The 14110-nt window shown below is 39.7% G+C and overlaps 1 protein-coding gene across 10 annotated transcripts in view; it reads right to left on the bottom strand.

Annotated features, from left to right (window-relative positions):
- The window catches only part of ZNF280C (zinc finger protein 280C), an 80069-nt gene that overhangs the window by 3819 nt on the left and 62140 nt on the right, over positions 1-14110 (bottom strand). For 8 of the 10 annotated variants that reach the window (XR_013374928.1, XR_013374922.1, XR_013374924.1 and 5 more), the window contains 4 exons: positions 12861-12979; positions 12680-12716; positions 9043-9189; positions 201-272 (listed from right to left, as the gene is read on the bottom strand). Coding sequence is in view for 2 of the 10 variants with exons in the window: in XM_077888983.1 (XP_077745109.1) it covers positions 9060-9189; positions 12680-12716; positions 12861-12979 (286 nt within the window). In the remaining 8 variants the exon portion in view is untranslated. Of the gene's footprint in view, positions 1-200; positions 273-9042; positions 9190-10900; positions 12556-12679; positions 12717-12860; positions 12980-14110 lie in introns of those variants that run through there. The other 2 variants (XM_077888983.1, XM_077888985.1) reach the window with 2 other exon arrangements.

Below are 14110 nucleotides of genomic sequence, written 5' to 3'. Positions count from 1 at the left end.
AAGAGCCTTTTCACTCTGAGACAACTGAAGAACTAATCCAAGTATAAACACCTCTATGCTGTGAGGACCACTCAATGCAAGACACAGATCTTGCACAGATCAAATAGAGATTTGCACGTCTGCTGTGTGCCCTCTGCTGGTTAAAATTAGTGAAGTTTGGAAAGTGTTTACCAGTAGGAGTTTTTCTGACTGGTACTGACCATTTCCTGGGTTGGAAGCCCGTACAGAAGGAGCTAATCCTGGTCCAAGTCTGGGCACTTAGACACCTGAAACTAGAAGGGTTACTAATTTAAAAAAAATAGCTTTATTGAGATATAATTAATATATAAAAGCTGAACTTGTTTATACAGTTTGATGAGTTTGGATATAGGCATATACCCATAAGATCATGACCACAATCAAGATAATAAACATATCCATCACCTCCAAAAGTTTGTGTCCTGTGTGTGTGTGTGTGTGGTAAGAACACCTAAAATTTGTTAAGAAGGGAGATCTCATGTTAAGTGTTACTTTTAGAAGCTACCTCTACCAAATCACTGGGGCTCATCTCTCCTAAGGGAAATCTGTGGACCCTGGTAGGAACTACTAGCAGCATCAAGGAGGAAGAGGAGACATTGAGAAGCACCTCACCTTCCCAGGGAAATAGATTATGAGGCTGGGTAGGTAAGGAGCCCTGAGAATCTTAGGAGGTACCATCGTGGGCACAAGAATATTCCTCTATGCCAGTTGAAATAGACTGAGAAATGGATCTCATGACCTGAGCTGACTCTAGTTGATACTTAGTCCCTTCCCTGGTGATAAAGTAAGTATTAGGACCCTTTGCATTTGATCTTAAAGTACTGGAGGAAGCATCAGGTAAAAGCATGGGTAAGAAATCTGACCGACCTGATCCTTACCCACCAATCCCAGGCGGAAATCCCAATGTTTTGGGATAAAGAGGATGCATCCCAGATATTGTGATTTTGCCTATCCTTCTACGGAGATCATTATGTGGGAAGAATATCAGATCTGGCCTAGTTTCCAACCTCTTTTCCTCCAACTGAAATAATGGCAATTTAAAAAATATTTTTATTCATTTATTCATGAAAGACAGAGAGAGACAGACAGACACAGGCAGAGGGAGAAGCAGGCTCCAATGCAGGGAGCCCGATGTGGGACTTGATCCTGGGACTCCAGGATCATGCCCTGGGCCGAAGGCAGGCACTAAACCGCTAAGCCACCCAGGGATGGCATTTATTAATGGCAATTATTAATAATGGCAATTATTAATGGCAACCGACATTGTTTACTATGCACTAAGTACTCTGATATGTTTAACATGGACTATAATGTGTAATCCTCACAATAACCTCTGAGGTACGGAATGGTCAAAGTAGCTTGCCCAGGGTCACAATGCTGCCCAGTATTAGAGCAAGGTTTGACTAAGATCTAGCTGCAGAGCTAGAGTCATGATGCTAATCTCTCTTATTCTTCTCTATTTCTCTTAAGCTTGAGAGGAGGAGGATGTGCTCCTGGCCCTGGGACTAAGAGCTCTACTCTTGCTGCATTTAGGACTAAGTGGTAGATGAGGTGGGAGTTGATGCTAGATGCCAGGTCTTGAATGGGTTTAATCACCATTAGCTCAGCTCAGGTACAGGCCCAGAACTTGGGGGCAGGGACAAACTAGGCAATTGAGGATCCAACTGTCCTTCTAGGAAGGGAGGGCCAGAGAGGGAGATGGAAAGTCTAGGAATGGTCTGGCTCTAACAAACGGAACAGTTTTCAAAAGAGGTATTTTATTTTATTTAAAGATTTTATTTATTTATTCATGAGGGATGAGGAGAGAGAGAGAGAGAGAGAGAGAGAGAGAGAGAGAGAGAGAGAGAGAGAGGCAGAGGGAGAAGCAGGCTCCATGCAGGGAGCTGGATGTGGGACTCAATCCTGGGACTCCAGGATCACGCCCTGGGCCGAAGGCAGGCACTAACGCACTAAACCACTTAGGCATCCCATCAAAAGAGGTATTTTAAAGAGCTTCTTGCACCATTTGAGATGGGAAGACATGACCTCTAAGATTCTTTCCAGTTTTCCATTCCTATTAACAAACAATGTGATCATGCATTAGCTTTTTTTTCAATGTCCTTATGTATTTTCCACCACCTATGAAGATAATGCAGTTTTAGGCCTCCTAATAAGGTTTCTTTTCTATAGATCCGAAGTCACTTTTGAAATTGCCCATAACTTTCTTTTTTTTTTTTTTTTTGCCCATAACTTTCATTAATGAAAATGCTCAGATTGTATGAAAACCGGGGCAGGGAGGATAATGTTTCTTTTTTTCTTAAGATTTTATTTATTCATGAGAGACACGGAGAGGCAGAGACACAGGCAGAGGGAGAAGCAGGCTCCATGCAGGGAGCCCGACGTGGGACTCAATCCCGAGACTCCAGGATCACGCAACGAGCCAAAAGCAGGCGCCAAACCACTGAGCCACCCAGGGATCCTGAGGATAATGTTTCTGTAATGTGAACAAGTCAGGACATCCTGATACTATTTTCAGAATTACAAGTTAACTCAGTTTGCTCATCTGTAAAACGGGATTGAAAATCATCTTTACAAGACTTTTTTAAAGATTTAACTAAGATAACACATGGAAAATGTAGTTCATGGAAAAAAGTTTGTATATTATACTTATTCAATTCCTCTGATATAAAGAGCACTGGGAAGAAATGAAAATGGAAGACCACTCAGATTTTTCCTGATTATTCGGTTTTGAAAATAAAGCTGCATTGAATATATTCTTCTTTTAAATTATTCATAACTGAAGTAATTTGACCACAAAGCCACTTGAAAGTCACCAAAAGGGCAGCCCCGGTGGCTGGGAGGTTTAGCGCCGCCTTCAGCCCAGGGCAAGATCCTGGAGACACGGGATCGAGTCCCACGTCAGGCTCCCTGCGTGGAGCTTGCTTCTCCCTCTGCCTGTGTCTCTGCCTCTCTCTCTTTCTCCCCTCTGTGTGTTCTAGTGAATAAATAAATAAAATCTTAAAAAAAAGAAAGTCACCAAAAGAACTAAATAAACTTTTAAAATCACTTCACATTGTGGTCTTTAGGACATCCGATTTAATCCATAAGAGACAATTGGTTAAACAGCCTAGTTTTCTAAGCTTGAGGTATTTACTGATTCACTCAAGAATTCTTATTCTCCAGGGGTGCCTGGGTGTCTCAGTCGGTTGGGTGTCCGACTCTTGGTTCCAGCTCAGGTCATGATCTCGGGGTTGTGAGATTGAGCCTGACATCAGGCTCGATCCCAGGATCCCAGGATCACCATCTGAGCTGAAGGCAGACACTCAACCATCGAGCCACTCGGGCGCCCCCAATTAATTAAAAAAAAAAAGGAATTCTTATGCTCTGAGGCTCTCAAGACTTGCTAGATAGAATTATCCCATTCTATTCTCACCATTTTATCAAGAAACTTGTACAACTTAAAATGTTCCTTCTATGTTATAATTAATCTAGTCAGGTTACATCTACTGAAGATGGAGAAGGAGGAAGGAGATAAGGTGCAAGTGGAACAATTACAAGACTGAGTAACAATATCCTTAACCTCTGAAAAAAGGGAACTTCTTTATCATTTTAAAAAAGAAAGGCTGGGATGCCTGGGTAGCTCAGTGGTTGAGCATCTGCCTTCGGCTCAGGGTGTGATCCTGGGGTCCCAGATTCGAGTCCCACATCAGGCTCCGTGTGGGGAGCCTGCTTCTCCTTCTGCTTATGTCTCTGCCTGTCTCTCATGAATAAATAAATAAATTTTTAAAAAGGCCACTTTACTGCTGGTGTTTACAATTAAGCTTTTCCACAGAATCAATAGTATTGAATAAGTAGCCAAGATTCCTGGAAATGAATTCCTGGTAATAATTACTAAAAAGCCTCCTGCAAGGAAAGGACTCTCTAAGTGCAAAAGACAAATTTTCCTCCAAAGCAGATTGGATTCTATACTAATTTTCAACAAGACAGTGCTGTTTCATAGCCTATGGACAGAACTACACTCATTTCCAAAGTTAAAGAATTATACCACATGTAATTGAAGCTCTGTGGTGGAACATCATCCACCCAGCAGTTCTGAGGAATGTATGTATTGCAAGACCTGGGAACTGGAATACAAAGTTACAGATAACCACAGGGCTGATGGACTGCCACTAAAACTGTCAAGGAGAAGATTCCACTGAGGAGTAGCTTCCAGGGTCTCCTCTGAGCAATGGTAATAGTAGTAACAGCAACGAAAGCAATAACAGCAGTAGCAGTTGCAGGAAAAGCACTAACATGAGTGGTAGTAGTGGGAGAAGCATTTGTTGAATGCCTTTTTGTCAAGCCAGTGCCAAATCTTACACATGCACTCACTCACTCTACTTGTTACAGCAAATTTATGAGGAAACTGTCATTACATACCTTTCACTGATGAGAAAGCTGAGGCTTGAGGTAGTTTATTTGAGGCTACACAACTGGCTAGACACAAAACCAGGATGTAAACCTAGGACTGTCTTATTTCAAGGCTTAACTCCATGTATACCATCATGTATCACAGTGGTATGGATAAATAGGTATTTTTCAGCATGAAGGATTAAAAACAGTAGAAGAGATACACCTTAGCTTCTGAGTTTGTTGATGACAGCAAGCTTTTCCAGGTGGTCTAATAGCAAAGTGACAGGAGTGAGGCTGCTGATCTCAAAATGAGAGAAGTGAGGGGAGTTTGAGTGTGAGGTGAACCATGGTGTGGTCAAGGGTATAATTTAGGGAAAGTATAATTTAGGGAAAATACCTTAATACTATTTAAAAAGGCAGTTTGGATTCAACCTAGGAGCATTCATAGACATTCCATATATATAGAAGTCTGGTGAGCTTGAGACACTAAAAATCTAATGGCATGCTGAATTTTAGTACTATGTGTTTCACCAATGACTTTCAAGAAAGACACACTGGATTAGGTAAAGAAAATTACCAAAAATGATTGTAGGAAGGTCATAATGAAAAACAGGGTGGGGGCACCTGGGTGGTTCTGTTAAGCATCTTTTTTTTTTTTTAAAGATTTTACTTATTTATTCATAAGAGACAGAGACAGAAAGGCAGAGACATAGGCAGAGGGAGAGGGAGAAGCAGGCTCCCTGCGGGGAGTCTGATGTGGGCTTCAATCCCAGGACCCCAGCATCACAACCTGAGCCAAAGGCAGATCCTCAACCACTGAGCAACACAGGTTCCCCAAGCATCTGACTCTTGATTTCAGCTCGGGTCATGAGACTGAGCTCCAGCACAGTTTCCAAACTCAGTAGGGAGTGTGCTTGGGATTCCCTCTCCCATGTCCCTCTCCCCACTGTTGCACATATTCTCTACAAATTAAATAAATGAATTAATAAATAAAAGAAAAATTAGGTGAAGTTTAGAAGTTTATTCTATCTGAATAAAATGAAAACAAAAATAAAATCAGGAAGGGTGGTAATAAGCTAACAACAATGGTAACAACGGTGATTTATATTCTTGTGTGCCAACCACTGTTCCAAGTGCTATACACATGTATGTAGTCACTTAATTCCCTTAGCCTTATGAGTTTGTACTGTCGTTTGCAGTTTACAAATGAAGAAACTGAGGCACAGAGCTCAAAGTCACACATATTTAGTTATTGGTAGGGTAGGAACTCCATCTACCCAGGCAGTCTGCTGCAGAGCCTGGTTTCCTAGCCACTGCAACACACTGCTCCTTTTAAGGTACAGGGAGGGTTTACTCTGGAGTTGGGTATTGAAACTCATAATCTTAGTATCAAGGAAGATCTCTTGAAGTGTATAAGCAGGAAGTAAACTTTACAGTGGAAGAAACTCCTTAATATATAATAATAGGCTGAAAATAGTAATGGTTTCAAGAAAAGTAGGCAAGTAGATTGATAAGCTAAGCATATTAAGTTATGGAGAGAAGCTAGACATTATTACGGTAAGAGTCTGAAGCTTCTGGAGTTTGAATTTTTTTTTAATTTTTATTTATTTATGATAGTCACAGAGAGAGAGAGAGAGAGAGAGAGAGAGAGAGGCAGAGACACAGGCAGAGGGAGAAGCAGGCTCCATGCACCGGGAGCCCAATGTGGGATTCGATCCCGGGTCTCCAGGATCACGCCCTGGGCCAAAGACAGGCGCTAAACCGCTGTGCCACCCAGGGATCCCAGCTTCTGGAGTTTGAAATGATGTAAAATGACGATCCCCTTCAACACAAATTACTGGTCTGTTCCATTAATGTATTTCTTAGAATTTTTAAAAAGATTTTATTTATTTACTCATGAGACACACACACACAGAGGCAGAGGCACAGGCAGAGGGAGAAGCAGGCTCCATGCAGGGAGCCCGACATGGGACTAGATCTCGGGTCTCCAGGATCGTGCCCTGGACTGAAGACAGCGCTAAACTGCTGAGCCACCTGGGCTGCCCTATTTCTTAGATTTTATAAACATCATAAGGAGCATACAATTTTCTCCTGATATAATTTCTAAGACTATGAAAATGGATATTGCTAGTCTTCAGTTACATCTGCCACCTTACAAATGATTCACGAACATGAATGAAATGTCTAGAAGTTCATCTTAGTCAATCCCTTCATTCAACTATTTTTTTTCAATTCAGAAAATCTGACAATAATTAATCTAGGTTAGTATTCTCCACACTGTATCTTATGAAGATTAATATTTAGAAGTTATTAAGAGTGTGTGTGTGTGTGTGTGTGAGTGAAATTCCAAGGTCCAATAAGTGCTTACTAAATTCTTCTAGAGAAGCACAGACACATGTAGCATGAACAATCCCATATTAAACTATGCAAATGTAACCCAGTATTTCCTACATTTATTTGACCATGGTACCTTTAGGTTACAAACCACTCATAAATTATGGATATTCATTCCAGATCTAGATACTTTCTTTTGGACAAGTGGAAGAGTGTTACTTTTACAAGATCCCATGTAGGAATTTAACTATGCCTAGGAGTAATCGGGGTATTTCAATCTCAATGTTGAAAGACTTTCTGTTTATGCTATTGGGGATGGTGGTAGGTGGCATTCTGAACTCACTTCCTCCTAAGAACAATTTGTAAGTGATGTTTAGATATAACCAAATTAGCATCACAGAATCCAAGAGCTCTAGAACAACTTAGTGCCCACTTGTACAAATAGGGCGTCCGAGATCAAGGACACTGTCACTCCCCCAGCATTCATCTCACATTACCAGCCACTCCTCAGTCTCCTCTGCTGATTCCCTCTCATCTCTCTAACCTCTTACTGTTGGAATGCCCTGGAGCTCAGTCTGTGGACCTTGTCCTTTCTCTATCCCTGTTCTATTCCTTGGTGATCTCATAGTCTTGTGACTCTTTAATAAATTTAAAGGTTACTGACAGCTTGGACCTCTCCTCTAAACTCCAAACTCACACATCAGGATGTCTATGAAATCCCCTCCTAGGTTATATTAGGCATCTCAAATGCAAACCTGTCCCAAATCAAAGTCCTCATCTTCCTTCCCAAATCTACTCTTCCTTCAGTCTTCTCTATTCTCCATTTCAGTTAATCATTTATACCTCAATAATCTTTCCAGTTGCTTGGGCTAATGACTGCGCTGTCCTCCACAGCACCTTTTCTCTCATACTTCATCTCCAAACCATCAAATTCTGTTGGCTCAACTTTCAGGATATACCCTCACTTGAGCCACTTATCACTTACACTCTCACCATCCTAATGAAACCTCTATTATCTCCCAACTGGATTATTAAACAGCTTCCTAGCTCATCTCCCTGATTCTGTCCTTGGTCCCTTGTGGCTTAGTCTCAAGACAGCAGCTAGGGTGACCCTGTTAAGACTGTAATAAAGAATTTTTGTGGGGGTGCCTGGTGGCTCAGTTGATTAAGCATCTGACTCTTGATCTCAGGGTCCTGAGTTCAAGTCCTGCACTGGGGTCCACAATAGGTATGAAGCCTACTTAAAAAAAAGAATTTTTGTTTTTCATTGAGATAGAAAAGACTTCTCCATTCAGAATCCACTTATGGCTTCCTATCTCTGAATGAAAGCCAAGCCCTTATAATTGTCTAGAAGGCCCTTTACTACGTGGTCCACATCACCTGCAGGCCCCATCTCCTACTACACAATCCCCTGTCCAGCCCCACTCCACTGTAGCCCCATCAGTCTTGTTGCTGTCCCTTGAGCTAGGTATGATCCTACTTCAGGACTTGTTCTTTCTACTTTTCATCATTATGTTAGCTGATTTTTATTAGGTTAGTTTAAAAAGATTTCCTTCATCATCCTAATTTGCTAAGCTTAAGGTTTTTTTTTTTTTGTAGAGGTGAGGTTCACATACCTTACAATCAAAATTTAAAAAGTCAACCATCTTAAAGTGAACAATTCAGTGGAATTTAGTACACTCACAATGTCATATAACCATCTTTATGTAGTTTCTAAACATTTTATGAACATGCATATATGAGTATCTGAGTCCCTGGCTTTATTCTTTTGGATATATATTTGGGAGCAGAATTGCTGGGTCATATGGTAATTCTGTTTTAACTTCTTGATGAACTGCTGAACTGTTTTCCACAGTTGTTGAACCATTTTACATTCCCATCAGCAATGTGTGAGGGTTCTAGTTTTCCCTTCAGGACTTTTTGCATTTGCTATTCTCTCTCTGGATGCTCTTTCTTTTTTCTTTTTTTTTTTTTTTTTTAAAGAGGTTATGAGATTTCTTTTTTTAAGATTTTATTTATTTATTCATGATAGTCACAGAGAGAGAGAGGCAGAGACACAGGCAGAGGGAGAAGCAGGCTCCATGCACCGGGAGCCCGATGTGGGACTCGATCCCGGGTCTCCAGGATCGCGCCCTGGGCCAAAGGCAGGCGCCAAACCGCTGCGCCACCCAGGGATCCCTGGAATGCTCTTTCAATAGATAATCCAGTGGCCCACTTCCTCACTTCCTTCAGGTCTTTACTCAATGTCTTCTTCTCACAGAGGACTAACATGACTACCAAATTTAAAATGGCAGCCTCCCAACCCCAGCCCATACTTACCATCCTCCTTGCCCACTTTATTTTTCTCCATAGCATTGATCATCATCTAACATACTATTTAATTTTCTTATTTTTTTATCGTCTTGTCTTCCACCACTGAAATGTAAGCTCCACCAGGGAAGAGATTTCAGTCTGCTTTTCCAGCACCTAGAATAGTGTTAGGCACATAGTAAGTGCTCAATAAATATTTGCTGAACAAGTAAGTGAGGCCCAAAGAGATGTTTTGGCAGTTTGACAAAAAAGAGCAAGAGACTAAGTCTCTGTAGTTCAGAGGTTATTTTTCTAAGAATGGTGATGGATTAAAACTGAGCCAATAACACCTTTATTCAGCAGTAACCTTTTAAAAAGCACACATACAAGAGATGGCTATTTCTGAATCAAATGAAAGAACTATTTAGAAGAGCCTGAGGGTAATGGGATCAAAATGTCAAGCTAAAACTCATTTATACCAATTAAAATTCAACTAACTGCCTATAAGCAAGTGTTTAGTGTTTGAAATGTTTTATTCAAATAAAGTAAAAGAAATGGTGCTATAGGGACATAGAACTTTAAGAGTATTATACTTTATGTTGAAACCACAAAGAAGTTATATCTGGACAAAAGTTTAAAACTTAGTATAATTAATCAGTGCTGAATTTTTCACTTGAGAATGGTTACGATGGCAAAGTTTATGTTATGTATTTTCTTTTTTTAAAAGATTATTTATTTATTCATGAGAGACAGACAGAGAGAGAGAGAGAGAGAGAGAGAGAGAAAGGCAGAGACACAGGCAGAGGGAGAAGCAGGCTCCATGCAGGGAGCCCGACGCGGGACTCGATCCCATGTCTCCAGGATCAGGCCCTGGGCTGAAGGCGGCACTAAACCGCTGAGCCACCCGGGCTGCCCCTGTTATGTATTTTCATCACAATTTTTGAAAAGTAAAAAAAAAGTGGATAGAAAGATGGTGGATGGAAAAACATTCTGGGGTCAGGTATGGAAATAAAGACTTGAATATTGTTAAGTCTACTATTAAGAAACAGGTACTAGTAGAAACACTACTAAGAAACAACACTTTTGGAAATTTTGGAAAATCATTTACAGTCTGGAAAATTAAAACTAATGGATTCAACTTTTTTGAATTACAAGAAGTAGACTACGTAACAGTTGGTCATTGGAACTGGTTTTAATATGTTTCTGCTATAGGCTGAATGTTTGAACTCATATGTTGAAAACTAATCTCCAATATGATGGTATTAGGAGGTGTGGCTTTTGGGAGATAACTGCACCATGAGGGTGGAGCCCTCATGAATGGGATTAGTATCCTTGTACATGAGACCCCAGAAGAACTCTCACCCCTTCTGCCAGGAGGATATAGCAATATCCTTCTACGAATGAGGAAGTGGGTCCTCATTAGACACTGAATCTGCCAGTGCCTTGATCATGGACTTCCCAGCCTCCAGAACTGTGAGAAATAAATTTCTGTTGTTCATAAGATACCTAGTCTGTGACACTCTGTTATAGCAGCCCAAAGGGACTAAGACCATTTCAAAGTACAATTATAAGTACAAGATACAAGAAGTTTTCATGTTAAGATGAAAAAAAAAAAACACTCATGGCTGAGTCAAATCGCTTCAGAACCTGACCACCTTAATTGTTATTAAAGATCACAAAGGGACTTTGCCAGCCTCTAAAGTTCAAGAAATTAGTAAAACATATACATAGTGATCTTTTAACTGTGCCAGAGGAAAAACTGCAAGATGCACACAGTAAAGCTCTCAATCTGCAGGCCAAGTAATCAGGCTTCCGTGTAAGAAGCAAAGCAATGCTCCTACTCATATGATAAGTTCTACAGCTTTCACATGAATAACTCCTGAGGCACTTTACCAATACAAATTTTATTAAAAAAATAAGTAATAACATCAAACTGTTCAGCAAATCTATATTCAATGTAACCAAAATAAACAAACACCAAAATAAAAAAAATATACATCTATATATATATGGGCAAGAAACAAGTGCATTTTTTGGTCCCAATATTTTATGAATATATTATCTTTATCCAAAGGAATTACATTAATGGCTAAGAAGATATTATGTATTAGATGTACAGAAACATAACTTTAAAATTTGTTTTAAGGTCTGTAGGAAGTGTTTTTTTGCCAATTCTTTATGTCTTTGAACTGATAATTACTAAGAGAATGATAATCCCAAGATAGTATGGTAATAATGCATAATGGTCTGAATAATTACCAAATCTAGAAGGTATCAATAGGTAGCTACAAGAAATTTATAGAGAATTCTAAAGAATTTTGAAGTTATTAACAAAACAAAACAAACACAAAACAAAAGTTTTAAAGAGAAGAGATAAAAGTGGACATAACAAAACACACATCAATAAATCTGGTAAAGAACCACGTAAAACCAAGATAAAATTAAACTTAAAAAAATTGAATATTAGTATTGCTGAAAACTCCTAGGGTTAATACTGGATAAAACTTTAAATGACAGTACAAATAACTATAACTTTGGAACTGTAATTTTAGAAATTTGTTTCCAAGAACATGAAAGTAACCTTGGTTCCTTACAAACCAGTTTTTATATACCTTGGACTGCATGCATACTAGACAAGGATTAAAGGGCAGCAGCCAAAATGATTAAACTTCAACTTGGATGTTGAAGCATTGATTTGATGGGTCTTTCTTGGTTAGAACGAACCCATAAGCATAAGATCAAGAACCAAAGCCCCCAATGGGAAGTTGTGCTCAATTTGGTGGGCCTTGAGGTCATCTCTGGCCAAATTAGCATCAGCCTTATGGGAGGCCAGTCATGAAGGAAGGGACTCTCCCCAAGGTCTGATTTCTTAAGGCCACAATCTAGAGGAGGTCTCACAGTCAAATAATTCACATTCCTTGGAAAGAGAGAACAGGCATCAGTTGTGTCCATCGAAGGGGGACACTGACCAGGAGTATCCTGGACATTTTTTGAAATTTCTGTGTTGCTTCTGCATCTGAAAAATATGAAAAATAGAACAATGACAGACAAGGAAAGAGGAAAAAGACAGCTATCTGACCTAAAAATGTAAGACTTATAAGAAATTAACTAAGAAACCAGACAAAACAGACAAAGAAAATGAATAGCCATATCATTTGGAATGCAATATTCTGAAGGCAAGTACAGCAGAGAAAAACACAAATTATTTTAGGCAAAGCAAAAAAAGACCATAGCAACAAAAGTTATTTTTGGAGAGAGCCAACTGGAGAAAAAAGCATATGTTAAGATATGTTAACCTGACACAAAGATAAGGTGGAATAAGAATCTAGTGCCATCTGAAAGCTGAAAAGAGCTGAATCAGAGCTAGTGTCATGAACTTGGCTGTTTAACCGCCTTCGTGTGAGAAAACACTTCAGAAGTTTGAACTTAGGAAACTGCCTTTGTGTAAGAAAACACTTCAGAACTTTGAACTTAGGAAATTCCAACTTGTCTTGCACCAGGTTGCACGAGCTCCATAGAGCAGGAATCTATTTCAACAAGCGGCTTTAAAAACAAAAACAAAAACAAAATACTTTAATATTTTTCATTTCTATTAATGATACATTTAAAAATGCAACAGTGCTAAAATCCATCAAAGAGAAATACACTAAATGAAAATTAAACTTACTCAGAAGTGGATTCAGAAGTTGAGGTACTTTCAGGAACTGAAATTAGAAGAGTTTTACATTTAAAATAGTGTAGATAATGAGTAAGGCTATCACTTTAATACATAAGAGCCGTATTGTGGCTGATCAAAAACATTGGAAAAAGTATCAGAAATTCAAATTAACATAATTATAAATACATACCATGCTCTATTATAACTTGGCAAGTATGAGTTTTACGTTGACATAAGTGTTTAGCCATACGGTCTAAACTGGAAGAATCAGCTAGGAAGTCACATTTAAGGCACACCAGAGTAATGCCCCTGTGAAGGAAAAAAGAAAGTAAAGGTTTTTAATCTTTTATGAAAGCCATATGCAAATTCAGTAATTATTTTTCCATGTAATAACTCTTGATTTGCTTTTTGTGTGTCATGACCATCAATTTCCAATTTTGTTATACAAGCCTGATTTATCTGAAACAGTACTCTAGAAAATGACAGAGTATGCTGAAGTTATGCTAACATTTAGTGCTTTATAAACTGTTCCTTCTCATATCAATTGCTGAAAGACAGGAGTTAGACCTAAAACCCAGCCATGGCTCCACTAACAACTGGTGCAAGTCATCCCATTCTTTCTGTGCCTTTGCCCATCTGGAAAGCAAGCATATAATATTCATTCAATATACATTTTCAGAGGATCTTTTTTTTTTTTTTAATTTATGATAGGCACGCAGTGAGAGAGAGAGAGAGGCAGAGACACAGGCAGAGGGAGAAGCAGGCTCCATGTACCGGGAGCCCGACGTGGGATTCGATCCCGGGTCTCCAGGATCGTCCCCTGGGCCAAAGGCAGGCGTTTAAACCACTGACAGAGACAGGCAGAGACAGAGAGGCAGAGACACAGGCAGAGGGAGAAGCAGGCTCCACGCAGGGAGCTCAACGTGGGACTCAATCCCGGGTCTCCAGGATCAGGCCCTGGGCTGAAGGTGGCGCTAAACTGCTGAGCCACCCGGGCTGCCCATCTGAGGATCTTCTTTACACACTTCGTTACTACTAGGTGTTGTGGATGCAAAAGTGAACAAAAGAGGGTAAACTCTGTGGAGCCTATAATCTAGTGTCTTATTTTAGTGGTGATAAAATCAGAAAAGAAATGGGAAGGTTTTAAAAATACATCATGTAATTTTGTTATTATCAGTTAATGAGCATAAACATAGTTTTACAGTTCACTGGATACTTTAATTTTAAGTACTTCATTTGTATAGGAATAAAAACCAGTAGCGTACCTTAGACTGACTTCTCCCCCTGTGGCTTTAGTCTTTTTTTTTTTTTTTTAAGATTTATTTATTTATTTTGAGAGACACCGAGCGAGCACGAGCCTGCATGGGAGTGAGGGCAGGGGCAGAGGGAGAGGATCTTTGACTCCCCTCTGAGCGCAGATCCCACCCCTACCTCAGGGGC

This window comes from Canis aureus, chromosome X (genome assembly GCF_053574225.1).
Source record: "Canis aureus isolate CA01 chromosome X, VMU_Caureus_v.1.0, whole genome shotgun sequence".
In the NCBI taxonomy this organism is placed as follows: Eukaryota; Metazoa; Chordata; class Mammalia; order Carnivora; family Canidae; genus Canis; species Canis aureus.
The sequence above is the reverse complement of the archived record's forward strand: the minus strand, read 5'-3'. Positions and strand labels throughout refer to the sequence as shown.